The 26,450-nt window shown below is 35.0% G+C and overlaps 1 protein-coding gene across 2 annotated transcripts in view; it reads right to left on the bottom strand.

The window, feature by feature from the left end:
• Positions 1–26,450, bottom strand: part of SGCZ (sarcoglycan zeta) — a 1,087,629-nt gene that overhangs the window by 10,390 nt on the left and 1,050,789 nt on the right. The window contains exons 6-7 of one of the 2 annotated variants that reach the window (XM_078445396.2): positions 22,591–22,663; positions 9,058–9,181 (exon numbers count right to left, since the gene is read on the bottom strand). In XM_078445396.2, the coding sequence (XP_078301522.1) occupies positions 9,058–9,181; positions 22,591–22,663 (197 nt within the window). Of the gene's footprint in view, positions 1–9,057; positions 9,182–20,070; positions 20,370–22,590; positions 22,664–26,450 lie in introns of those variants that run through there. The other variant, XM_078445397.1, reaches the window with a different exon arrangement.

Below are 26,450 nucleotides of genomic sequence, written 5' to 3' on the forward strand. Positions count from 1 at the left end.
CTTTTCTTTGTCCCTCTGTCTTTTTTTTAAAACCACCTTTTCTCCCCTCTGGGAGGTCCCTGATTTGTAACTTTGTTTGAAAACCTATTTACTTTTGGGGTTGCCTGGATGGCCCAGTGGTTTAAGCATCAGAACTCTTGATTTCAGCTCATGATCTCACCGTTCGGGAGCTTGAGTCCTACATCTGGCTCTGTGCTGACAGTGCCGAGCCTGCTTGGGGCTCTCTTTCTCTCAAAATAAATAAACTTTTAAACCTGTTTACTTTTGGTATCTGTGTACTCAACTGTGGACTTAAATCTGCCTCATTTAAAAGTTAAAATGGACTATTCCAAACCCCCCCCTCAGTCCCCACGAGACTAAAGCCATGCAGTCTTGCCCATACGCGGAACTTAAAAGCCTACAACTGTCTGAAAAGTCCTCTCATGATTTGTAGTTGAACCCCCCTTCCCTGGAAGCATTCTCTTCTTTGAAGACGGTATCCCCAGCAGCTATCCTAACTTGACCGGAATAAAACTTTTTTTTTTTTTCCTTTCTCTTTAAAATTTTGTTGGACTTTGTTCATTTTGCCCCGACCTTTCCTGGCATAGGGGACAGGAGGTTGGAGCAGCTCGGCTGAGAACCCCCGGGGCTCCTCTAGAACTGGCAATGGGGGACCAGCACCCACTCTCTGTGCCCCTCTGACGTCTCAGCACCTCACAGGTATGTCGGCAAAGAGACCTGATAGCCAAACCCCCTCAATTTAAGCTGATGGTCCTGCTTTTATTTGAGCTGTTGAGGGTTACCGCTCGTGCTCTCCAGGTGGAAAAAATTTAAGGATCACGTGAGTCTCAAATAGGGCTCTTCTGACATGTCTAAATTAGTTTTCTTGTACACAGAATTAGAAAAAGCTGGCTATACGACTAAACAACCAACACCTAGGAAGCCGTTTGGTTCAATCAGGGAAGCCTCCCACTTTTGGGGAGGAACCAGGTATTCTAGGCTTCATTTGATTTATTTGTTGCTGCGGTTTTTGGTATCTTTGCACAAAGTCAGCTGTGTTCTAAATGGAAAATAAAATATAATTAATGGATCCATAAATTATAATGCTATCTTACAGTTAGGTTTGTTTTAATAAAAACAGGATATTTAGAAATCGGGTTTGTCATGTCTTCTCCACAAATAGTGAAACAGGCTAGATTTTGTTTGCATCTTGTTTGTGTATATGTGTCCATATGTGTTATAAATACGAGATATTTTTTCTATCTCCAGATGGTATTGCTAAAATTAATTTGTAAAGTAGCTCTATGTAATTGGTTTAAAGGCAAGCACTTGTAAAAACTGGGCATTCTAAAAACCACTCAGATAAAAACTAACCCGTATTTTTTTTAAGTTCACTAGATCTGGGATGAACTTCCTTACATTCAGGCCTATATATTACTCCATAATACAGATGCCTCACGGGACGGGCCCTACGTGATGCTCCAGAGCAGTAAGGAGGAACAAAAATCTAAGACACCTGACCCCTTCCCAATAATAATCCCAATAATCAGAATACTGAGGAAAAGGAGGAGGGAGATGGGGAGCGACTAGAAATCCTAAATCCACCTCCCCGAGTACGAGCACCAGAACTGATGTCCGACCCACTACCTGCTCCTGACCTCCCCCAGGGGGCTAAAGGGCAACCAGAGAAAAAACATGTTTGGCAGAAGGGAGAGACCAGAGACAGAGATGGAGAAATGATTGTCCAAACTTTAAAATCTGCCTCTGGCCTTGCCGGGGGCTCCCTGCCTTCTCTTCCTCCCCCTCCTCCTGTCCCCTCACCACCACTGGGGCCACTCAGGCTGCTGGCTCCTCCTCCTGTACCATCCCTGGGGCGTCCAGCACCATGGCGGCCCAAGAGCCCCCCCTAGACTTAAAGCGCTCACTTTCAATTTCCCCACAAGAGCACCAAGTAAAATGGACAGTGGGGAGCAAACAGATTGGCTGTTTAGTGGACACAGGTGCAACATCCTTGGTATTCAAGCTAATTCAAGGCTGTTGGTTTAATTAAAAACATGTCTTTCCGAGTTATCACCATCAAGCTTTCATTGTACCTGAGTTTATTACATTCATGTTGTATCTGTTACAATTTGTCAGCAAAAATGACTTAAAATAATGTTAGGTTTTGTCTGTCTCCTGAGGTTTTCATGGGTAATTGTTAAGAATAAGTAAATTAAATAAAAAGGTCTATAGCTTTCAAAATCTTTGGTAACCTAAAACTTTAAAGCTTTGCTAGGTTAAGTGATACATTGGGTTAAGTTCATTGGGAATCTGGATCTTTTCAAAATAAGATAAAATACTAACACGTTAATTGCTCAACAGATTCATCTGCTTTTGGCTTATTACAAAAAAACTAAAGATAAATTTGAATCTGTTGGTAAACATGTTTTATGCTGTATTAAATGATTGTACCATAAAAAAGTTCATGTTTTTAAAAATTATGAAATGTATTTGTATATTTCCAAAAAATTTGTAAATTGCCAAAAGTAAAGAAAATACTGTTGTAACAGACCATTCATACCTGGTTACTACCTAGTTTTTACTAGAAATTGAGGTTTCTAAGGCTTAAAATTCTGATAAATGTAGTTGAGACTGCTGGAAATGAGAAGGAAAACAACACTGAATTAAAAAAAAAAAGGAAATATGTTTAAAGAGGCATAAAGAATGAAGAAAATATTTTTGTTGCAGGAAGAAAGTAATTTTGTCCTAAGATGAGACTGTTTAGAGAGAGAAGGCTTAGGACAAAATCTGAATGAAAAAGAAAGCTGCAGAAGGTTTGTGGAGAGAATCTTTGGAAAAGAATGTCATGTGGTCAGGACTAAGATTAGAATAGATGAGTTTTAAAAGTACACTGGTATAAAAATAAAATTTGGTTTTTCTATTAAAGAGACAAGGTTTTCTTGCATTGTTGGTCTGCTCTTAATAAGAAATTATAAAGAAATTTTTTTTTCTTTATCCAGAAAAATAAGATTTCATATTTGTTTTTGTTAGGTCTTTGATTACTTAAATAAATGAAATTTTTCAATATTAAAGGAGCTAAATTTTGCTAACAATTGTATAATCCTATGTATTTGTCTTTGGAATATTAAGATTTATAGTAATCTATGATCCTATTCAGGCATGTGCTTGTTTATACGGTTTGTTAAGTTATAAGGGAGGCATTATTAAACAAATGATAATAAACTTTCTTAGGTTATACTCTATGGGTCAATGTTCTAGAAATTATATGAATTATATGAGTTCAACTTTATGAATTAAGTTATTTACAAATAACTATTCCAGAAATCATATGAAATCCCTAAAGCTTTAATATGTCCTGGTATAAGGTTGTCACTTGACATTTTAATTGTTAAAATGTATGTTACAGAAATAACTGCATTTCCTTGTCAACTACACTATAATGAACTCTCATCAGATCTTTAACCATGTCCATTTTTGAGTCTTGTCATTTACAGTCATTGTTCTGATGCTCTTGCAAATGTTTTCAACCTCAAAGAGGTTCATGAAAAGAACTTTTGAAGATACAGGTTTTTGACACCCTTAATATCATGAAACTAAACTAGGTAAGAATTTTTGGACTTGCAGGGAAAACTGTATTTAAATAGAACAAAAATTAGTAATGGGGGGCGAATACATAGTTTTTAAAAAATTTTTTATGTTTATTTATTTCTGAGACAGAGAGAGACAGAGCATGAATGGGGGAAGGACAGAGAGAGAGGGAGACACAGAATCAGAAGCAGGCTCTGAGCTGTCAGCACAGAGCCCTACGCAGGGCTCGAACTCACAAACTGTGAGATCATGACCTGAGCCGAAGTCGGTCGCTCAACTGACTGAGCCACCCAGGCACCCCCTGAATACATAGTTTTTATAACTTTTTAAAAAATACTGCTGGTTCACTAACATTTTTTCTTTCAGACTGCAGGAAACATGTTCTCCTATGATGTCTATGTCTTACAGAAATTTGATAAAACATTCCTTTGCAAATAAGTTAAGACCTTTCACTTTTCTCCCTACCTGAATCCTTTAAAATTCAGAAACTCTCAGTGAGTATTCTTTCATTCATGGCAATTATAATTGTTTACATAAGTTCAATAAGAATTCATTCTTGTAACAGTACACCCTTGGAAACACTGACTATATCACCAACGTCATAGTTGAGAAAGGTATGGATAAACTGATATGACGAGACAACTTTAAGGAACTAAAGTTGACTTTATGGAGCCAAAAGAGCCCCTTGGAACTGTTGGCCTGGTACCTTGCTTACAGAGTTTCCAGCAGCCTTACGGGGTGAGTAAAGTCACTTCTTGGCAGGTGCAGACTCCTAAGGATATGTTGGGGACCTCAAGAAGAATTCACCCAAATGTACAGGTAGTTCAGGCAATTCTAATGGCAAGTGTCTGGCTTGACTTCTGGCCTGGAGAGGCTATTAAAAGTTCAAACTAAAATCCCTTACAGGGGCATCTGGGTAGCTCAGGCAGTTAAGTGTCCAACTTCGGCTCTGTACTGTCGGAGCTTGGGATTCTCTCTGCCTCTCTGTCTCTACCCCTTGCCCACTTGCTCGCCCTCTCTCTCAAAAATAAATTAAAAATAAAACTTAAAAAAAACTTTAAAAAATAAAAATAAGTAAAATAAAAAGTAAAAAGTAAAATTCCTTACAAAAGTTCCAGCAAAGTAGATTTAAGAGAACTTATGTGGTCAATCACTATTCTTGCTGTACTTACACAAATAATTAGACCAAGTTTGTTAAAACTAGACTTGTTTTTACAAACAAATTGGTTTTAGTTTGGTTATGTTTGATGAATATGAGGATGATTTTAGAGGGCAAAGTATGTTTCAATAACGTACCTTTTGTGGATGTTAGATTCTAGTTCTGATCAATTATCTTTAAAGTGTTTATTGTTTGCCTAGAAGACTGGTCTGGATCCTGAATTCTTCTGGTTTCCTCAAACATCTGGCTATGCCTCTTCAAACTATGGCTTCCATCTTCTTGCATTTTCTTGTCTTGGAATCACTAAGAAGTAAAACTGTTCCTTTTCCTGAAGCCTTGCACACTAAAGCTAGACAACTTGAGGTACATCTCAGAGAAATGGCCACGGTAGCTCCTGTGTAGACACTTTTCATGCCTGTTGCTCTCTGGGCCCCTCAAAAAGACCACCAGAGGATTTGAACTACAAACCAGAAAAAAATGCATCAGATTGTTGCTGTCTGTGCCCACTCCATCTGACGGTGCTTCGAGCTTGACATCCAGAAATCTTCTCACTGGAGTAGTCAGGATTCAGAAACTGGGTTTATAATTTGCTCCAACCATCAACTTGTGTTTTTCTTTTATTGTCACAGAAATGCCTCTTATTAATTACCTAATTGCTGGTTGAATAAGGTGGAGTTTATGCCGTTATTAACAAAACCTATTGTGCGTATGTAATTAACACAGGAAAAATTGAAGTAAATACATAAAGGGTTTATGAGCAGGCATCCTGCCTGCATCGGCACAGTTTAGGGACAGATCTTAACTATATCTGGCCAACAATCAAAAATGCCCTCCCCAGTCTCTCTTTTGTTTCTGGGTGTTTGTTTGTTTGTTGTTTGTTTATATTTACCTCTCCTGAGACTGTTGGTGGCTATCCTCCTGCTACTTATTTTTGGTGTCTGTTTGACCTGTTAGTAAAATCTGTGTCCTCCAGGGTCCAACAATTCCAAGTCAAGCTAATGGTAGCACAAGGATTCCACCCTGTACCTCTATAAGAAGATTCAAATCCTGTAAGTCAGTAGAACAGTCCATGAGAGATTTTTACCCATCCAGGTTAGGACAGGGACAATGGCCTCATGCAACAGGAAGCAGTTTCAGAAAATGAGACCTTTTATCCTTTCTCCTTAAGAATAAGGAGGATGAAATCCCTCAGGGACCTTGGGAACAAGCCCCTGTGTATCTGAAAAACTCCTTGCCGCCTGCTGACTGAGATCACGTTTCTCATAGAACTCCCTATGGGCTGTTGTCACTTCTCCAGAGCAAAGTACCAGTTGAGGAGCAAACCCAGTCCAGTCTGCAAACCAGTCTGCACCATCATGGACCCCAGTACTGAACTTACACTGACGTTCCCCCTCATTATAATGCTAAAAATCATACCCAGGGGCGGAGATGTAACATGTCAATTAAACATGTGATGCATGAAGAAACATGATCTTTAAGTGCACAGGTGCTAATAAACCCCCGCCTCTAGATGCTTACATGGCACCCCTTTTCCCACCTAAGTTTCTTCAAAATATTCTCCCTGACCTCTCCTCAGGGAGTCAGCCTAAGGATTCCTTCCTTTGTGCCGCCTCCCTGGCTCTCGAGCATTAGCCCCAATAAAGGCTTGCCTGTGCTTTTACATTTGGAGTCCAGCCTCATTTCTATCCTTGCTGGGTCCAAGGACTCGAGTCCGGTAACAGGCTTGCTCATATCTCTTTTCTGCGAAGGCAGTGACTGTGATACTGTTCACCCTCCATATTCTAAAATTGATATTTCTATTCTATATTGCCCATATAAACCATATAATCCATTTGTTCTAAAACTCTCCGTGGTACTCAGGATCACATGCCTGAGATTTTATATCACCATCCACTGTCTTTTCTGCACCAAGAACTCATTTATCCCTTTCTTACTCATTGAAATCAGGCCTATCAGTGTCATAGAAAATCTAAATTTGCAAAATAATTTTTTCTCCTTCCCCAGTGACCTTGTAATATGTTGTATTATTGCACTGAATGTGCTTTTTTTTTTTTTTTTTGGCTTGCGCTGTTTTAATACTGTCAAAGTTCCCCCTATATTATGATTCAGATCGTCCTCAGAAGTGAACTTGAAATTACTTGCAATATTATGTCTGAAACGCCTAAATCTTCATCAGTGCAGAATTTTGTGTGCAGTTTCATTCTTAAGCATTTTGTCTGTTACTTTGTTACCTCAATGCCATGTTTTCTTGATCTTAACGACTTCAAAAACAGTCTAAGGGAGGGACTTTATATCTATCTCTTTTGTGTAGTAAATGATTAATCCGCCTTTCTGTGCATAGTTAGTGAAACAAAGAGAAAGTTTTAGATAACTTCACACTTTTTCCTAGGAAAATTAGATATAATTTTATTCTACTATAAAGTGCTGTGCTTTTTTGTGTCTTTATATTATTAACATAAAAAATGACAACAGCTGAAAATCTCTGGCTATGATTTATTTATAGCCTAATATTCAATTCACAATTAAATGCTAACCTGTAATTGAATCCAAGGATTCATTCTGCTGATGCACTGAATTAAAGAACATAAGTAAAGTGCTGAATAAATAGGAACAGAACAGAGATTAATAACAACCAATATTTATTATGGTGTGATTCATTATGAATAATTTGAATGCAATAATTATCATGATAAAAGCAACTCTTCAAAAAGGATGCAAGATATTTAAGAAAGGTTTCTATCTGGTTGTGGTAGACAAAGTATTGTATTCTGTAACTGTAGTAGAAAGAAATCTTGAAAGGTAATATGGATATACTCTTAAGATATTAGGAAGTTACATTTAAGTTGTGATAGATCATTTAATAGATCATTTAAGTTGTAATATCTGCTAAGATGCTAATATGGCCCTGCCAGTAAGTTTGTTTATAGAAAAGTAACAAAATTTATAAGGAAAATTTATCGTGAATCAACAACTGAGATAATGGCTTAACCAAAGGAACATCCTCCTTTGATTCTATTCATTTGTGCCTTCATCTTTACATCTGAAGACGTATAAAATGCTTTAGAGCATCTTTCTCAGATTATTCTTCCATTCTTTTTCTTCTCAACTTGATCTTTATAAACTTAGAATAAAATTAACACAAGAAGGAAGAAAGTACTTTGGGACTTAATTGGTAGAAACAGTAAAAAGAACTGATTTAGACTTTCAAGGCTTTTGAGAGTTGTAGTAAAAATATACACAATAGGTGCTGTGTGTAAGGATTTGAAATAATTAAAATAGAATTAAAAGCAAGCAAACAAAACAGCAGCTACCAAAATGTCCAGGCAGATTTGAAAAAATAACAAATGAGAACCCTAAAAGGGAACAGCAAGATTATTAAAATGAAAAGGTCAGTGGAGGGATTAAATAAGAAATTAGATACTGAAAAGAAACCTGAGCATGTATGGCTGAAAGAATAAGCAGAGTGAGGCACAGGGAGACAGAGAAATAGAAACTAGGAAGGAGAGGCTAAGAGATGTGGAGGGTAAGGGAATGGAAACACAGTATTTCTTCAGAGTTCCAGAAAAGAGCCATGGAGCGGTAATGGGGAGTGGTAATACCTGAAGACCGAATGCTGAGGAATTTCCAGAAGTGACAAAAATGTAATTCTGCTGATACAATAATCACAATGTATATAGCAAATAAGGTACATGAAATGAACGTGTGCCTCTGGCACTCCAGTGAAAGCTGGCAGAAGGAAGATGAAGGGTTCTTCATCACTTCAGTGAGGGGAGGAAGTGAGTGATCTTTAATGGAATGAGAACAGATTTAAAGGAGATTCTTGGAGGAAATAAAGTAACATGGGAGAAAAATATTGCCATGTATCTACCTCCTTATCTAGGGAATGACAATCTGGCTAAGTAGTAAAATAACTTGTTTCATTTTTCTTTTAGAAGACACACAGGAACCATTTCTACAGAAATAAACATCCCAAGTAATTCCTGGAAGAACTTTCTGGAAGACCAAAAGAGGGGGAAAAAAAAAAAAGAAAAAGAAAAGCCTGCCTTTATTCTTGATATGATCTTGAAACTATGTTTATCTGTCAATTCTGAAACTACAGGAAGTTAGATGCCCCACTTATAACTGACTCATGAATGGAAGTCGTTCCCTAGAAAATAAGTGGGGCTTTGTTTTAAGAAAATAACAGAAGGTTTACCAAATTTCATCTTCAAGAAGTACTGTATTTTCATAATTTAAGCTGTTTTACGAAGCAGTTCATCACGTGTCACCTGGAAGAACATGCATCTAATTTGAGGAGCAGTCACGGGCCTCTGTGCCCCCTGGGAACTCACCTCCCCCTCTGTAGACTGCAGATGGAGCTCCTTCCTGCAGGTGGCCTTGAAGTCTCCCGCAGCAGCGCTGACCTGGACCCCTCGAGGAGCCTCCATGATCAAGGACCTGGTGGGTGATTCAAGCCTAAGGGTAAAACAAAAGACTCCTTCATAGTAAAAAAAAAAAAAAAAAACAATTATGATGGACTAAAAGATAACATTAGTGACTAAAACAAACAAACAGGTAGGCATAAATAAAAATCTTTGCCATTTCAAAAAAAAAACAAAAGGCAAAACGAGTTTTAGAATCCTTTTTTATTGCCTTATCTATTTTTTGGTTCTTTATGAAACTTCATTTGTTCACATCAATTATTTACTCTCATTTGTTTAATGATTTAATAAAAGTTTCTTGCGCTGTTTCCTTTCACAACGCACATGAAAAGTAGGTCGTGATAAGTTTACTTGTTTAAATCTTTTATATATTTTCAAAATTAATGATGGAGTTTTAATAAATTTCTACCAACTTAGCATGTAGCTATCAAGAGTCTCACAAAGACGAGAGAGCTTTAATGAAAATTGTTAATATTGTGAACTTTCAAGAATTCCACAGTCAAAATTCTGTAAGCCTGAAAAGTTTCAAAGTACTCATTACACGTTTAGAAATTAATTAAAATGAAGAAATGAGACATTTCCTACATCCACTGACCTCTACTGGCCCAGGAAAATGTTCACAGAATGAATGACATTATCCTGACAGAGAACAAGTAAATGAGTGGTGATCCACCTCTCATTTAATTAAACATGAATAAAGATTGCATACATTTTGAGGGAAGAAAACCTCAATGTTTATTTATATATTTATTTGTTTGAGAGAGACAGAGAGGGAGAGAGAGAGTGTGCAAGCCGGGGAAAGGAGCAGAAAGAGAGAGAGAATCTCAAGCAGGCTCCATGCTTAGTACGGAGCCTGACACAGGGCTCAATCCCACAACCCTGGGATCATGATCTGAGCTGAAATCAACAGTTCACCCTCAACTGAGACACCCAGGTGACCCCAAAACCAACTGTTTTAGCTTGTTGTGCCTGAAAAGAAAGATAGTTGGGAGGCAGTTTCAAATTATCTCCAAATATAAAACTAGAGGCAAGAGCAAAAGAAGGCAGAACATGGAAGCTAGAATACAGTGGTAAAAAGCGCTAGTGTGATGAGATAAAGGGCCCCTGATACGGATAAACATTCTGTTTATGGGGGAGCAACTCTGTGTGTTCCCCTTGGCCACACAACTTTAGGACAAGAGTCCCCTCAGGTTCACATTCACCATCATCCAAAGCAACTGGTTTCCTTTGAGGCAACAGATCCAAAGCTGTTTTGCGGGGAGAACCACATCAAATAGTTAGATCTCTGAAGATAAACTCTCTTTCAGTAGTGAAGTTGAATTTAGACTTGAAAGTGATATTGAAGGAGTAGAGCCAGCATTTAGAAGAAGTGATTTTGACATTTTCAATGTTTTTCACTCACCTAAGCAACTCTGAAACTTTCATCTCTATGGGCCTCTTGGGCATATTTATAAAACCCCTGGAGGGGTTAGGTTTTTTATATATATATATATATATATATATATATATATATATATATATATTACATATATATGTATATGTTATATGTTACATATATATATATAAATATATATAACCCTATCTACTTCTACTTGAAACATTGTTATATTGTTATATATATATATTAATAGATGTATTTTTTTGAAAAACAAAAGTCACATATTTTTACAGAGCATTTGAAAACCTGAAAATAAAATAATCATCCATAATTTTTTTCACTCATAATACTCATACTTTGCACATTCAATCTACATTTCTGTTAAAATGTGTATTTTGTCATTGATTTCCCCTAATAAACCCCCAAATATAGACCATCTTGAGTAGTATATCTGTGACCACTACTTTTTTCATCGGTTAATTATCCGCAACATTAAATGTAATTATATATGTTTGGATTGATGAACCATTCAAATAGAAGTCAGATAGGCACTTAATTAAAATGAGTTAATATGCATAATATTCATATTAATATTCTAAAATTATGACTCTGACTTTCAAGAAAACACAACTCAGTGAACTTATAAGTGGAAGGAAAAGCACACTTACTTTATCAAATAATTGATGTGGTTTAGTTTGTTTCCAAGGATAAGGGGTTGAGGTTCTTGTTCATATATTTGATAGTATGATATCTATGACATCCATATTAAATGTATACATGTTTTTGTGTCATATTTCCATCATGTTTACATTTGGGACTAGAACATTAAAATGTATTATGTCTTTCTGGGCTTTTGAGCCTTTCCATTCTCATCTTTATTAATTATTTAATAAAATTTTTTGTTATATTCATTTTCATTTTAGACCTCAGGTATCCATTGCCAGTGTAGCCATTAAGCAGAGTGCTTTGCTAACACTTAGAGCATCTCTATTCAAAGAGGTGGTAAAGACTGAGAGATGGGTTTGGGAAAACTAACCAGCAGTAACCAGACCCAGTTTCAACATCTCTAAATTGAAAGTTATAAAGTTCTCATAGGACAATAAGAAATGTCTTAGGAGAATTAATGGAGAGAAAGATGGGGTAGGGTAGTATTTTGAGATATTGATGGCATTTCCTTCCCTGTCACGTCTCCTTAGAGTTCTGCCACTCACTAAACAGTATCTTTTGCCACAAACAGTGGAAGATGGATCAGAGAAGCTGATAAAGACCTTCTGAGTTTCCTAATCTTACGGACACTTTGAGTTGGAGAAAAACCTAGCCATTTAGTATGTTGAAAATGATTCAGCACATGAACGAACACATCAAAAGAAAACCAAAGTCAGTGAGAGCTTGCTGTGTATTTCTACCTGTTGAAGAACTGTTTTCTTGATTCATGGGGTAAAGAAGATTTGGATGGGAAATCAACAGAATTGATTTCAAATTGTTCTTTGTGTTCCTCTACTTGAGGCCAAGTTCTACATTGTAAGGCCTTTATTCTTCAGATGCTAGAGCTCTGAGGAAAGTAGGGATATCTCAGGACTAAGACGACTGAGGACAAGAGACCAAAGATTCTCAAAGGACAGAGGGGCAGTGACCTGTGGTGGAGTAATACTAAGTGAAGAGAAGAATGAGAAACTCTTGGCAAATGCTACTTTGGGTCATGAAGCTACCAATGACCAAACGTTGCCCCCAAATCTTTGACACGGTGTAAGCTCCTTGGTATCCTTATACAACCCCATGGAAAAAGAAGAGAACTGAACAGACTGGGGCTGAGTTTCTAATAACAGTGCAATGGAGACAAAACATGTAAATAAAGTTTTACAAGAATATTTTCATTTCTTGATATAAACTCAATAAATACATAAAAAACATTCAAAAGGTGGTAGCAATTTTACAGTACTGCTAAATCCTTCAAGTTAGGAAGTGAAGAAGACTTTGAATTAAACAGGATTCAACTGTATGTTTTGTTAATCTTGATAAAACTAAGTGTGGTAATCATTAAGATATAATACAAATTTTATTTCCACAACCATATGGTCAATTAATCTTTGACAAGGCAGAAAAGACTATACAATGGGAAAAAGACTGTCTCTTCAACAAATGGTGTTAGGAAAACTGAACAGCAACATGCCAAAAAATGAAACTGGACCACTTTCTTACACCATACACAAAAATAAATTCAAAATGGATTAAAGATCTAAATGTGAGACCTAAAACTATAAATATACTAGAAAAGAATGCAGGCAATAACCTTTTTGGCATTGGCTATAGCAACTTTTTTTCTAGCTATGTTCCCTGAGGCCAGAAAAATAAAAACAAAAATAAATTATTGGGACTTCATCAAAATAAAAAGTTTCTGCACAGAGAAGGAAACAATCAACAAAACTAAAAGGCAACTTACAAAATGGGAGAAGATATTTGCAAATGACATATTTGATAAAGGATTAGTATCCAAAATATATTTAAAAAACAAAATTCAACACCTGAAAAACAAATAATCCAATTAAAAATGAGCAGAAGACATGAACACACATTTCTCCAAAAAAGACATCCAGATGGCCAACAGACACATGAATAGATATTCATCATCACTTATCATCAGGGAAATGCAAATCAATGGGCTATTACCTCACACCTGTCAAGTGGCTAAAATCAACATCACAAGAAAACAACGGGTGTTGGCAAGGATGTGGAGAAAAAGGAACAGTCTTGCACTGTTGGTGGGAATGCAAACTGGTGCAGCCACTGTGGAAAACAGTATGGAGTTTCCTCAAAATTTAAAAATAGAACTACTCTATCCAGTAATCACACTCCTGGGTATTTACCCAAAGAATAGAAAAATACTAACTCAAAGGGACACATGCCCCCCTATGCTTATATCAGCCTTATTTACAACAGGCAAATGATGGAAACTTCCCATTATATACATATGTATGTGCATATAATGGAATATTATTTAGCCATAAACAAGAATGAAACGTCTTGCCATTGCAATGACATGGATGGAGCCAGAGTGTATTATGCTGAGTGAAATAAGTCAGAGAAAGACAAATACCATATGATTTCACTCATATATGGAATTTAAGAAACAAAACAAATGAGTAAAGGGAGAAAAGAGAGAGAGAAACCAATAAACAGACTCTTAATTATAGAAAACAAACTTATAGTTACCGGAAGGCAGGGGAGCTGGAGATAGGTTAAATAGGTGATGGGATTAAGGACTTCACTTGTCATGATGAGCCCAGGGTGGTGTAGCGAACTGTTGAATCAGTATCGTACACCTGAAACTAATATAACACTAATATAATTCCAGTTAGTGTGTTAACTAACTGGAATTAAAAGAAAATTTAAAAGGCCAGAAAAATAAATAATATAAATTTTTATTATTAATAATACTGTCTGGTTTAAATAATAGCCAATGCAGATGAGTAATATACACTAGGACTTAAATTACTCATAGAGAGTGCTCAGTTAAAGAGTATGTAATGAAACTATTAGACCATTTGGAGGATTTAATAATTCTCTTTTCACAAGTGGCAGTACAGTAGTTCTTATGAATATGAAAATTAAAGTAAGCTTGCAAACTATTTTTTACAAGCTTGCCTATCTAGCATAATAAACTAATTTTCTGTAGCATAAATCATTGTGAACATTTACAGATACATATATCTGAATCACCACTATCAATTACAAGTACAGTTACACCTACATATATGCACATATATTACCTCCATACCAATGTACATTGTCTCAAGATCTAGCTATGCTAATAGGAAAAGAATATTTTTGTCCACAAATGGTATGCAAATTTGCTGTAAACCTCCATCTAAACTCCACATGTTAAACTCCATGAATTCCGGGAATAAATCTTTGCGTTTAAGCACAATCAGGCACTTTGAAAAGTCTTTGAAATTAGATAGGCTTATGATTATAACATTATCTATCCAAAGAACTCTAGAGAATAAATAGATTTAGATACAAATTTTTTTTAATATAAAAGTAGGCATCACCTATTACTAGTCATGCCAGCTTATCAAAACGGCTTGATGATTTCATTGGCTATTTTATTAGTAATATTTTATTAACACTAATAAAATTGTAATAGTATTTTCCCAAGTCATTACTAGAAGCTGGATGCTTCTAAAAGCTATATTATAAATTGTAGAATCATAGAAAATAATTCCCTGTATTGAAAGTTCTGCTGTATACTGAAGTAATGAAAGTTATTTCTAAAAAGTAGTTCAGGAAATTGAGGTTTGTACTCACTGAAAATTACTGTGCTCGAGATATGTCAACCTAATGAAAGAATTAAATGTAGGACTTTGAATAAGAAACTCAGGTTCTACAGAGTTCTACTCAAATTTTAAATACAGTTAATCTCTATGGGGCTCAGTTACCTGATAAATAAAATCATAGAATACGTTAAAAATAAAATATTGTAGCCATTGACAACCATCATTAAATTTACCCTTCTTTATTAGTGAATTAGCCATATAATTATAATCATCTAATACTGGGAACTCATTCTATACTTAAAACTTTGCATGGATTATCTCTTAATCATCCCAGCAATTCTGAGAAATGCGTACTCTATCCATATTTTACTTAGGAAGCAGTTGAATCTTAGTGTGGTTGAGTCATTTGCCTAGGACTATGTAGCTAATGCAAAGATCACAGAATATCCAAAACCATCTGGAAAAAGAACAATGTTGAACTTAAAACCTTACTGCAAAACTCTAATAATGAAGACAATGCTGAGACACTAGAAATAAATTTTAACACGTAGGGTCGTCTGATTTTGACAAAGGCAGTAAAGTGATCCAGTGAGAAAAAGCAAAGTCTTTTCAACAAATGCTGCTCAAATAACTGATCTCTGTAAGGACAAAATGAATCTCAATCTATACCACCCACTGTTATCAAAAGTAAAAGCTAAACATAAGGTTTTTAAAGGGAAATATCTTTGTGACTTGGGAGTAGGAAAAGTTTTCTTAGGCCACAAAAAGGAATAACTAGTAAATATTTAAAAAATATATAAATTAGATGTCTTCAAGGTGAAAAGCTGCCTTTCAAAATCCATCAGTAAAATGAATATACTCATAGATTGGGAGACAATATCCACAAAATACAGATGTTACAGATGTTACAAAGGACTGGTGCCAGGATATATAAATAATCCTCCAGCTCAAAGATAAAATACAGAAATATAAAATACAAATACACAAAACATGGAGCGCCTTGGCGGTTCAGTTGGTTGAGCATCTGACTTCAGCTCTGGTCTTGACCTCACGGTTCCTGGGTTCCAGCCTGGCACTGGGCTCTGTGCAGACAGCTCGGAGCCTGGAGCCTTCTTCGGATTCTGTGTCTCCCTGTCTCTCTGCCCCTCCCCACTCCTGCTCTGTCTCTGTCTCTCTCTCTAAAAATTAATAAACATTAAAAAAATTAAAAATGAAAGAAAAAATACAAAAAACATAATTAAAATAAATGGACAAAAGTTTATAAATAAATGGATACTTCACTAAACAATATATGGTTGTTCCATATGCACAAGCAAAAGTCATTAATATCATTACTCATCAAGTAATGGCAAATTAAAAACACGAAATAACACTAAACACCTACCAGAATGGTTCAAATGAGTAAGAATGCTAACACTACTGAATACTGGGGAAGATGTGCAGCTGCTGAAATTCTCATTCATTTTTAGCAGAAAATGATATAATCACTTTGGAAAGCTCTGGCATTTTCATATAAAGCTTAATATATACCAGCTATATCCCAAGTGTCTATCAATTAGGAAAATACATACATAAAATATTATATGTTCATATGAAAGAATACTAATCAGTGAAAAGGCAGAAGGAACCATTGATACAGTCGACAACAGGGATGGATCTCAAAAACATCATGAGGAGTGAAAGAAATCTTGCAAAGAAGAGTACATATTGTATTGTATTTTATATTTAGTTCTAAATCAATCTAATCTAATCCAGAGTGAAAAGGGTGAGAGAAAAGTAGCTTCTTGTGGGTAGTGGTGGTGATTTCTGGGAAGGAGCATAAGAGAACTCTCTTGGGTGATGATGATGTTTTATTTCTTGACAGGAATTTGGGTTACACAGGTAAATGCATTTGTCAAAACTCAGGAAATGTGCACTTAATTATTTGTGAATGTCATTGTATAATTATTTTACAATAAAAAAAAACTTTAAGCAATATTGAAAACTAGATAATGATATGCAGGCCAAAGTGATCAGGTAAAGTGTACAGATATGTACAATTTATGTTCAAATACATAAAAATAAGATCTACTGGCAGATGACTAGTGGAATGTGTACGTATGTGATTAAAGACCTAGAGGAGAATGATAATGGAGGCATCTAGCTGGGAGTATATAGGTGGTCACTGCAAGATGCTTTCAATATTGAATATGTTTAAGAATTTTCATAAGGTGTTGGGAAAGAAGGTGTGGTCTCAGATCTTATAGGAATATCCATTTTGTTTGTTTTTGGTTAAAGTTTATAAAACATCACCTATGCAGATCCAAATAGGAAAACTGTTAACTGATGCTAGTGTTTGATTGTCATTGACTGTATTAAAACTCAGTAAAGAATAATAATGATATGTTAGCTTACTTGGATTTAAATAAAATTTAAGAATGAAAAAAATACTAATTACAAAAGGGATGCTTCTAAACTATATATAATTCCATTGCTAAATTACCATATTAATATGAATGCTATAACACTCAATGTCTGTATTTCACAGCTATTTCTGGGAGAGGGATATCTAGAAAGCACATCTGATATTATTTACCTAAAAATTCAAGAATCTGATATATTCTTGGATAAAAGTAAACTCGTATCTACTTCCCTATCATAAATCCAATATTAAAAAATAAACATATGTAGTAAAATCTCAACAAGAATCCAAAGAGAGTCTCTTGAAACTTAAAACATTATGTTAAACTATTCTGGGGAGAAAAGTATGTGCAACATTTATCAGATTTTTATTTACTTTATTTTTTTAAACTAATAAGCAATTCCTTTTTAAAACTTTCTTTCTCTTTCTTTCTTTCTTTCTTTCTTTTTCTCTTTCTTTCTTTTTGAGAGAGGGAGAGAGAATCCCATGAAGTGCAGAGCCCATAGCAGGGCTCAAGTTCAGGAACCATGAGATCATGACCTGAATAGAGTCTGATGTTTAACCAACTGAGCCACTCAGGCACCCCAGACATTTTCTTTTTTAAATTAGAAATTAACATGAAATTATTTCAATTCAAAAGGAGATTGGAATTAAAATATAAATTTCATCAATGGACACAATATAATTTAAATAGATCAAAAGTATTTATGATAAATTAATATCTGACAAATGTAGCAACGATTTTGGGTGGAAATACTAGGTTACTTAGTCAATGATGCTTACTAAATAGTCTATCCATACTGAAGACAATAACATTAGATCCTCAACACACTCTGCAAGAATAATTTCCAGTTCTTTCTATTCTAAATACAAAAAGTAGTAAATCACAGGCTGTAATTTTCAATAGCAAATCAGAAGAAAATTCAAAACATAATTTCCCACTGTGTTTATTCACAACATAAAACTAAGAAATACCCAGTGTAAAACTAAATGACAGAAAATTAAAAGAAAATACTGGAAATACCCAAATACAAAACAACACAACCTTTGAAACAAGATGGAAAGCCCCAAAATCATAAAGAAAAAGAATTGATAAAATTTCACTAAGCCTTAGGTTATTTGGTTTTCTCTAGATACCATGACCTTCTCAAATAAGCCTAGAATTCCTATAGAAGTCCTATAGAAGTCTGGAACTCAAACATTCCAGAATACTCTGGAACTCAAATTAGACTAAACCTGTATTCCCTTTGAGAACAATCTGGTAAGTAGACTCTTGGCAATACAGCATTAACAATTAAATGATGCCCTGCTTCTGTCCTATATAGCAATTGTCAATCCTCCCCTAAGGAGGGTTTACAACATAGTGGAGGTTTCATTTTAATTCATTTTATTACAAAACATTCTCTAAAGGGGCCTGTTGAAAAATTAAACTCATGTTTATTTGCAAAGCTTGTGAATTCCTATGTGATTAGTCATTGGAATTAGTGAAGTACTATTTGTGTTCATTTTGAAAGCATTATAGCAATCACAGTGACGGATTTCAGACTAGTTTTTATAGTGGGTACCAAGAGATTCTTGTAGAGAAAAGGAGTAATGTTGAAATTCAGTCACCCTACCACCTGTTTTTTTCCCAAGAAATGCTGTTTTTATTGTGTTTACATACTAAAGATGCAACAGATTTTGTTTTTATGGTATTATACAATTCTCAATTTGAAAAAAAAAAATGCCTAGGTCTCTAGAAGAACTTTCAACATTCTGAGAACAGAATTCAGACTCCTTTTAAAAAGTAAGTCGTGAGATGCAATTACTAAATAGAAACTTAAGCAGAACTTAAGCATGTTTCTGGTTCTTCATAAATATTTAACACGGTGTCAGGCATTTAGTGAATTATTTTTGATTTCAATGATGGAATGAATAGAAAATTGAACAGAAAAATGTTTTAAGGGGGGAAAAAAACACAATGTAAACTGTGACCTGAATATACAAGCAATTTTACTGTCGTATCACTTCAAGCTGTGGAGAGTTTTCTTCAGCTGCAAATCACATGGTTTTCATGGCCTCTATTTTTTTGGTTGGTTTGTTTTCTGCCTACTTGCGCTTTCACTTATGGTTTCTTTCTTCAAATTAGATCAAACAAATTTTTACATCAATTGTTGCTCTATGTTTCCAAGATTACACCCTAATACAAGCTTCTGATAATGATCATTTGCTATCAACTCTAAATAAATATATACATACATAGAATGAAATAGTAAAAGGGAAAAAGAAAGAAACAGAGAGACAGAGTAGAAAGGAAAAGGGGAGAGGGAAGAGGGGGGAGGAGAGGAGAACCTCTTATTGACAAAACATCTCAGTGCAAAATCCTTACTACCTTATACATGGTGGCTTTTCCTTGAACACAGTAATGACGTATATGAGAGCTATGTGTTTTCGGAGATCAGTTTGGAGCCTGCAAAACTTAACATTTCAGTTTAAGATTATATTCACACAAGAATGAACATGATGAAAAGATTCCAGCTACATCATTACATATTAATTCATTTTACTGATCCCAAGTCCAGATTAGTTGTTTTGTTTTGTTTTCTTTTCTTGGAACAGTTAATGAAACTCAGATCCAAACAATCTTTGGGCAATATAAAACGGGTTTCCTCACTTCTCACCATAAAGTGCAGACACTCTTTTCAACTGTGATAATTTAGCTAAATTAATTCAAGAAATAAAAAAGGAAGAACATTCATATTTGTGCTATTCTGGGAAAATATACCCTTATGTCTCGACTACTCAATATATATTGTTTTAGCCTTTTTAACACAGAGGTCCCTAGTGAAAAACAATATAACTTTGTGTAAGACATCATAGAAAATCTACATGTGTAGGTTTGAAATGCACATGGAAACTAGAACAGAATTTGGCACACATTAAGCACTCATCAAACATTCGTTGAATAAATAAATTATAGAAATCTACTTCATGTCCACACCAAAACATTCCCTATACTCTTTAATAAACTTTTTGAAATGTATCTTTCTAAAGTCTCTTATTCTCGACAAAAACAAAATTAAAGACAACACGGCTACTTACTCCCCAAATTACCATTTGATTTACCTGGCCAACCAATCTCACCTTGTTGATTAGAATTAGGTGTCGACTAAGAGTACTTCTTACTGCCCTGAAAGGAAAATTGTCAGCAGGACTTGTAAAGATCTTCTCAGACACTCTGCTTTTAATCTTCATGTACACAAATGAATAATTGAATACCCCCATCATTACTGTGCTTTGCCTCTGTCTCAGTTTCAAATTTAGATCAGTAACACTCATCGTGGGGGTTACTAATTTGCTTTTAGCACTAGCAGATAAACTCAGCTTAGTGCAATATTTAAATAATTGATGAATAATTAGAAAATAAAAACCAGAAACACCATCTACTAATTATCATTTAATTCAAATTCACACTTATGAATTTTGAGACATGTCAGCAAGGTAATTAAAATAACACTTCCTATTTTTCTTTTAGCAATAGATTTTCATAACGAAAATCATACACTGAGTATATGATTACTAAAATGTTAGACGTAAAAAGAAGTTTCTTTTAGAATGGTGTAATTTAAACATTTTTTTTTTTTAAGGAATGGATCAATTAACTCTGGCATCTGTATTAAAACACAGTTCAAAAACTCTTGGAGTCAATGTCAGCCACCTGGGTCCTAATAATGCAGTAACGAGCACCACGTTTCTTATGTTACATGCACTCAGTGTCCTCGTTATTGAGTTTGAGTTTTGCTATATCAGTATTTCACATTAATAAGTATTTATCAGACACAATTATGTGTGAGATATATGTTGACTGCTATAGCACTGAAGATAAACAACGAAGATGCAGATGTTGGTCTAAGGGAACATACACCTTTGTTAGATGGGGAGGGAAAAAATAAATAATCACACAAAAATGTGGGAATTCCTAACTGAGAAAAGAGCCCTAAGTTAAAACTATAACGCATTATGAGTTGCTGTTTACACATACTCTTCAACCCGTCTAAATCCTTTGTCACTGAGTTGGGATTCTGGCATTGAGCAAACAGTTATTATCTTTGTCTAATAAAAAAGTGCCTTGATCACAGGAAGATCATGGCCACCTTCTGGTTTTGTCAACTAGCCGGTTTGAGTCTGAAATACTGAGATAGTGAGAAAATGCGTTCCTTAGAAAATTTTATCACAGAACTATAAAGGTTTGAAAAAGTTACTGTTGTGAAAGTATGGCTTTTTTAAAACATTTAAATCGTTTTACTTTATTTTTCTATTTTCATTTGAGCAGTGTTTTCCGCTCATCCAAATGAGAAGGGCTGCACCTGATCTTTATGAAATAATTTGGGTTTTGCTTAATATTTCTATTGTGTTTTCTAAGACAAAGACTGTCTCCCAGGTTGATACTTTGATTCAGCTTTGAAAATGATTTCTAATGTGTGATTTATTTTTTAAATATCATTATTGTTGTCTTTTTTTCATCCTATAGAAATGTATTTTGGAATGTAATTTATCTATCAGAGAGTAACTATATAAAACATCTTTTTTATTGACATATAAAGTTGTATTAGTTTTAGGTGTACTACCTAATGATTTCATGTACGTAAACGTTGTGAAATGATTACTGCTATAAGTTATATAAAATATCACTGGACCCCAAACCTTATTTATTGAATCAAGATCATTCATTAATCACTTGGTAGATTTTAATATTTCAAATTTTATTAACAGTTGCTGTGATTTTCTTGGGGAGAATTCCCTATAAAGTTGTCATCTCACAATTTTCTGGGTAGTGAGGGCTGTTACATACAACTGTGCCTCTTAGAAACAACATTGTCAGGAAGCAGCCTATTCCATTGGAAATACTAGACTGAGGAATCCATCATAATAAAATAAATCCATCATAAGGTAATTAAGTTCTGTCTTTTTCTGGTTACTATTCATATTTGCTTTGTATTTCCCTTTACATAACATTCCCTGACCATTTGTAGCTTTTTTCCTACTCTCTGCCGCCTCTTTCTTTCTGCCTAGATGTGTCATGTATTTCATTGTCTATGTTGGATTTTCTGGAGTCCTTATTTTTATTAATTCTCCTCTAAATTTTCTCTATAACTGCCTTTTCCACACTCCTCATGTCTGATATATTTATTTTTACATGCATTGTATGTTTGTTAGGGGCAAAAATATACAGAAGGTTACAATAATAACACATATTTTCTTGCCCTCAAATACTTGGTATTTACCATGTAGGCAGGGAATGTCAATTCTTTATACAAATATGTAGCACATTTTCTACTTTACTTCTTTACATACCAAGGGCCATCAACAGTGATGGAAAGTCTGACATACGTGGAAGAGCCAGAACTTACCTGAGGTCTTGGGAAGGTTCTGCTCTGATGTGAGGTGTCTCAACAGAGTGCCCGAATACTGCTCCTTCGGTGCCTGGACAGAACATGAATCCAGTAGTCAGCAGTCGATACAAACAAGTAGACAGACATGTTGGTTTTCATCTCTATTTTTATGCATCAAATATGCATTCAAAAAGGGGACAGCTAGAAACAGGAGTACAGAAAATGAAATAGAAAAATTGGAAAAAGTGTTCAAGGTAGTGAAGGGCCAAGAAGGGTAAATCTAAATGTCCCTTGGTAGCTAACTTTTAAGATGACCGTATTTAGAAAAGTTTAGATTGAAGTAGAATTTTCACTCTCTGATCAAAGAACAAAGATCCATCCCCTTCCCCTTTCTTGTTTCCCAGGTAAGTATATTTGAGGGAGGGATAGATCACAATACTCAGTTCTGTCTTTCTACAAATGGCAGAGCATGAATGAAAATGTGGAGAGGAGCTCCTTTGTAGTATATCATTAATTCTTTTTTTTTTTTTTTTGATGTTTATTTATTTTTGACAGAGACAGAGCATGAGCAGGGGAGGGGCAGAGACAGAGGGAGACACAGAATCCGAAGCAGGCTCCAGGCCCTGAGCTGTCAGCACAGAGCCCCACACGGGGCTCGAACTCACAAACCGTCAGATCATGACCTGAGCTGAAGTCGGACGCTCAACCTACTTGAGCCACCCAGGCGCCCCTGTCATTAATTCTTTAAAGACATGGGGCTCGTGGGACAGTTGGTAATTCTCCCCCACACAGCGCCCACTTTTATTAGAGTGATTATCAATAGCAATTTAATTTGGCTTCTTTGGTACTAAGGCTCTATCTAAAACCATAAACTGCTCAAAATCATTCCAATAGAGTTGAGTTCATGTGAGGTCCTGGTTACCTGAACAGGTCATGCACTCTAACGCTTTGCTCAGGCAGTTGAATAGTATTCCATCTACACTTTCATTTATTGACTCCATGTGATTTTCCTGGATCCCAGAGCTTTTCCAAAATTTAACTGAGCAAAATAAAGTGATCTTCCTTTTCAAAAATACAAAAAAAATATTGATGACAAAATCTCATTTTTGTTCTTTTGTAATTTCACATAGATGTTTTAGAATATTCCATCTGGATTAATTTTATTTTCTTTTGGTTTAATCTTCATCAAACATTTTGGTGTAAAAATGTCATGTCTGCTCCTTCAATGGCCCCAACACCAGCTTAATAATACAAATTATACAAAATAATACAAATAATGCAAATAAAATACATAAATTTTAAACCTATAAAATAAAGCTGCTTATGCTTATTGTGAAGAACAATGAAAAATGTATTGATTCAGTATATGAGAAACAAGCAATGATTTCTTCAGTAAACATGAAATTTTCACTAGAAAATTAGAGCTAACACCTAAATTCCTTAAAAATAAGTGGATTTATATAGAAATATACTGAGATCACCAGACAACTCCTGTACATAAAACAGCAATGCAGACCTTGATCTTGAATCAGAGAGGAAGGGATTTTTTTCAAAGACAGTAACATGGTTTCATCTATATTATGGTTCTAAGGATAAATTTACAAGGTTCTGCAGTAGTAAATTCCTAAGATTACAGATTTCAATTTATAAGCTAAAAGCTATTGGCATTTGTTGACCTCTCACTGGGTTGGTTTTACTACTTGTTGATGTTTTGTTAAAGAGACTGCAGGGCATATGATATATAGACAGACTATCAGAGCAATTATTTCTTCATGGAGTTTGCTCTTTTGATATTTTATAAGGTACTTTATTTCTGTGAGTGGGAAATTATTAGGAATAGGTCTTTGAAAATAAAGTAACAGTTTTAGATAAAACCCTAATTTTGTGATGGTGGTGAAGGTGGCATTTGAGAAAACATTCCAAGGTATAAGTTTTCATATCCCAACGAGAGACCCCTTTATCATTTTAAGAGGATATAACTTCCAGAAAAAATAGTTATCCATCTGTAAAGTTTAAAAATTAATTTCCACTCTTCTATGACTTTGAAAACTTCCCAAACGAGATGACAAAAATATAATTAAAGAACAGTAGCAATATTTATTTTCAAACATGGAATGGAACATATAGTAACTTAGCACAGAACGTATCAGTGAAAGCAAAAGGGGAAAGCTATCAAAGCTTTAATTTTTCAAAGAGGATTAAAAGCTGATAGAAGTCTTAATTCTAAGTATCAGTATAGAAAATTATTGATGATTAAAAACAAACGATTCTTGAAGAAATAATGTATAATCATATCCCCTAAGGGGCTAACTTGAAAACTGAATAAAATAACATAAATAAATTACTAACTATAGACCTCCAGATAATGAGAAAAGTACTCTTAACTTCTCCATTATTGTCCCAGAATGAGCCAAGGGGGTAATAATTAATAAGCAATAATGATAATCTTAAAAGGAAATCAGTGAAAGAAGATAAAAGCCATCTGAAGCAAGCACATACTCTCACAGCATAAAAAGTCAAAATTAAAATATATATTTCTGGGGCGCCTGGGTGGCTCAGTCGGTTGAGCACCTGACACTTGATTTTGGCTCAGGTCATGGTCCTGGGGTTATGGGATACAGCTCCATGCTAAGCATGAGTCTGCTTAAGATTCTCTCTCTGTCCCTCTCCCTCATTCATGCGCTCTCTCACTAAATAAATAAATAAATAAATATGTATTTCCTTTGTAATTTTTGAAAGCTTATTTGTTTATTTTGAGAGAGAGAGGGAGAACATGAGCAGGATTGGAGAGAGAGAGAGAGAGGGAGACAGAGAATCCCAAGTAGGCTCTGTGCGGCCAGCACAGAGCCTGATGCAGGGCTCAAACTCATGAACCTTGAGATCACAACCTCAGCCGAAATCAGGAGTTTGACACTTAACCAACCAAGCCACCCAGGTGCCCCTAAAATACATATTTCCTTGGAATTGGGAATTTTTACAAATGTCAGATATTAGTAAGGTTGCCAGACTTAGCAATTAAAAATATAGGGGATCACATTAATTCTGAATTTCAGATAAATATGAAATAGTTTTTTAATATAAATGTGCAATATTTGCATGGGTCATATTTAGAGTAAAATTGATGTGTTGTTTATCTGAAATTCAAAATTAAATCACTATATAGTATACCTGAAACTAATATTACACTGTATGTTAACTAACTGGAAGTTAAATAAAAAATAAAAAAATAAAAAAATATTTTAAAAATAAATGAATTGTAACCTATCCTCAAAAAAAAATTTTAACTGGGCATCATGTATTATACCTGGTGACCCTAACCATCAGTCAACATGTATTTGGTACCAAGAGTACAGATGTGTACAGACCACATCTACTCTCACTTCAGGAAAAGAAGGAATGTGTGATGAATTTTCACATTGTAAGCTATAAAGTCCACGGAAACTGAAAAGACAGAGGGACAGAAAAAGGACAAGAAGGTGCAAAACGCAGATGTTTACTTATATATCATAATATATATAATATGTATGTAACTTGTTGAGTAAATAAACTTGTTTTTAAATTTTATTCTATTGTATTATTTACTTATTTATTTTAATTTATTTGATTTATTTTAATTAACTTTTCAAAGTTTATTTATTATTTTTGAGAGAGACCACAAGTGAGGCAGGAGCAGAGAGAGAAGGAGAGAGAGAATCCCAAGCAGGCAGGCTCTGCATTGTCAGCACAGAGCCTGATGCAGGGCTCGAACTCACAGACTGTGAGATCATGACCTGAGCTGAGGTCGGATGAAGCTTAACCCACTGAGCCACCCAGGTGCCCTTTATTTATTTATTTTAGAGAGGGAATGAGAGCACGTGCACAAGTGAGCTGGGGAAGGG

The sequence above is a fragment of the Panthera onca genome, chromosome B1 (assembly GCF_046562875.1).
Source record: "Panthera onca isolate mPanOnc1 chromosome B1, mPanOnc1 haplotype 2, whole genome shotgun sequence".
Classification (NCBI taxonomy): Eukaryota; Metazoa; Chordata; class Mammalia; order Carnivora; family Felidae; genus Panthera; species Panthera onca.